Source organism: Bison bison, unplaced genomic scaffold (genome assembly GCF_000754665.1).
Source record: "Bison bison bison isolate TAMUID 2011002044 unplaced genomic scaffold, Bison_UMD1.0 scf7180017853114, whole genome shotgun sequence".
Lineage (NCBI taxonomy): Eukaryota > Metazoa > Chordata > Mammalia > Artiodactyla > Bovidae > Bison > Bison bison.
Genome location: NW_011483687.1, coordinates 8,759 through 10,653, shown reverse-complemented (window position 1 = coordinate 10,653; position 1,895 = coordinate 8,759). Strand labels below are relative to the sequence as shown.

At 54.8% G+C, this 1,895-nt stretch overlaps 1 protein-coding gene across 1 annotated transcript; it reads left to right on the top strand.

Moving 5' to 3' along the window:
• The first annotated feature begins 285 nt into the window (after positions 1-285).
• On the top strand, positions 286-1,854 carry LOC104998260 (xaa-Pro aminopeptidase 2-like). The gene is made up of 4 exons (XM_010853344.1): positions 286-360; positions 804-908; positions 1,357-1,416; positions 1,646-1,854. The coding sequence occupies exons 2-4, from the start codon at positions 809-811 to the stop codon at positions 1,780-1,782; spliced, it is 297 nt and encodes a 98-aa protein (XP_010851646.1). The 5' UTR covers positions 286-360; positions 804-808; the 3' UTR covers positions 1,783-1,854.
• Positions 1,855-1,895: the final 41 nt, after the last annotated feature.

Genomic DNA, 1,895 nt, shown 5'->3' with positions numbered 1-1,895 from the left:
GTTTTGTGAGTGGCCATGTTAGGATTCTAGCCCAGGGAGTTTGCCTTCTAAACCCTTACTGTCGCAGCCTCAGCTCTCCCCCGACCTAGACCAGCCAAAGGGAACCACGTGGACCAAGCCCCAGCTTTGGGCAGGTGCCCCTCAGCTTCCTCTGGCCATCTTCCGGAACCCGTGTGCCCACACACAAGCATGCATGGGTCCCCCCGTATCCCCCTACCCTGGCCTGGGCCCACATAAGAGTTTCTAGCTACTTGGGCTTTGTGCATATTTTGTCGCCTTCTCTCCATCAGGAGGCGTACACCCGCGTGTTGATAGGAAATATCGACCTGTCCAGACTCGTCTTCCCAGCTGCTACCTCAGGTGGGTTTTGGAAACCAGGCTGGACCCAGAGTCTCAGGCCCTGATTCCACTGCAGCCAGACCATGGGAGGCCAGTGGGGCAGGGTTTACATCATCATCCCCTCCACTGTATAGATCCAGTCCAGCCCAGAGAGAGAAAGCCACTTGCGCAAGATCACACAGAGGGTTAGTGGAGAGCCAGGCCTTGAGCTCAGAGGCGGGGGCGGCCAGTGTGCTGCAGCACACATGGGAGGATTCTGGGAGGAAGCAGTTGTCTTGAGACATGGGGAGGTCTGGGTAATGGGTACAACATAGAATAGACTGGAGACAGGGGATGCCTACCTGCCTCTCGGGCCCCTCTCCTCATGCACCATCCTGGTGGTTAGTCTGGGAAAAGTTAGACAGAAGGGGCAAAGCCAATACTATGGCATCCAGCCAATTGACTGGAGGTCGTCTCTCTTCCAGGGCGAATGGTGGAGGCCTTTGCCCGCAAAGCCTTGTGGGATGTTGGGCTCAATTATGGTCACGGGACAGGCCATGGCATTGGCAACTTCCTATGTGTGCACGAGTGTAGGTATCTCTTTGGCACTCCCCTGCAGTCCCCCCTCTTATGAGAGAGGTGGAGTATTTCACAGGTATGAAAAGGACTGGGACCCATGGAGGGGCAGTGACCCAGGCCAGGGGACCCAGCTGGTGGGAAGTTGGGACTCCACAGGGTAAGTGAGAAATGCTGGCAGTCGGCCACTCCAACTGGCATCCAGGACAGCTCCAGAAAGAAGAGAGGCAGGTCAAGACACAGTGGCTGACTGGCCTAGACCCCAGAGAAATAAAAGCCAGAGCCAACCCGGTCCATACCAGTCACTGGTAGACGAGGATGTGGTGGATGCACGCTGCTGGGGGTACCCAGTTACCTGCTCTTCCCCAGAACCTGCTAGATGCCATGGAACCTGCTGGATGCCATGCTGGTGAGTGCAGGAGAGCTGACACTGGCCTTGCCTCTCCCTCTCTCCCTTTCCAGGGCCAGTGGGATTCCAGTCCAGCAATATTGCCATGGCCAAGGGCATGTTCACTTCCATTGGTACGGTTCTCAGGCTCCTCCATGACTTCAGGGAGCACAACCCCACACAGGCCTGCCCAGACCCCACTGCTGTACTCCCTCACCCACCTCCCCAGTCCCAAATAGTCTGTCCCATCATAACACCAAGCCCCTTCTAACATCTAACAAGAGTAGGACTGCCACTCCTCATTCAGTACAGTAAACCTGGGCTTGGGTCTTCCCCCTACTTAATGGCTCTTCTGTCTCCCAGAACCTGGCTACTATCTGGATGGAGAATTTGGGATCCGTCTGGAAGATGTGGCCCTTGTGGTAGAAGCAAAGACCAAGGTAAAGACAGGCTGGAGGGATAGACAGTGTGGCAGGGACTTTAGGCTGCATCGGGGGTGAGGAAGGTCAAAGGAGAACTCAATGTATGGGCATGAATTTCTTTAGAGTCTTCCTTAGCACCAGAATAATTCCATAAATCAGTTTCTCAAACCTGTTTGCACATTAGAATATTT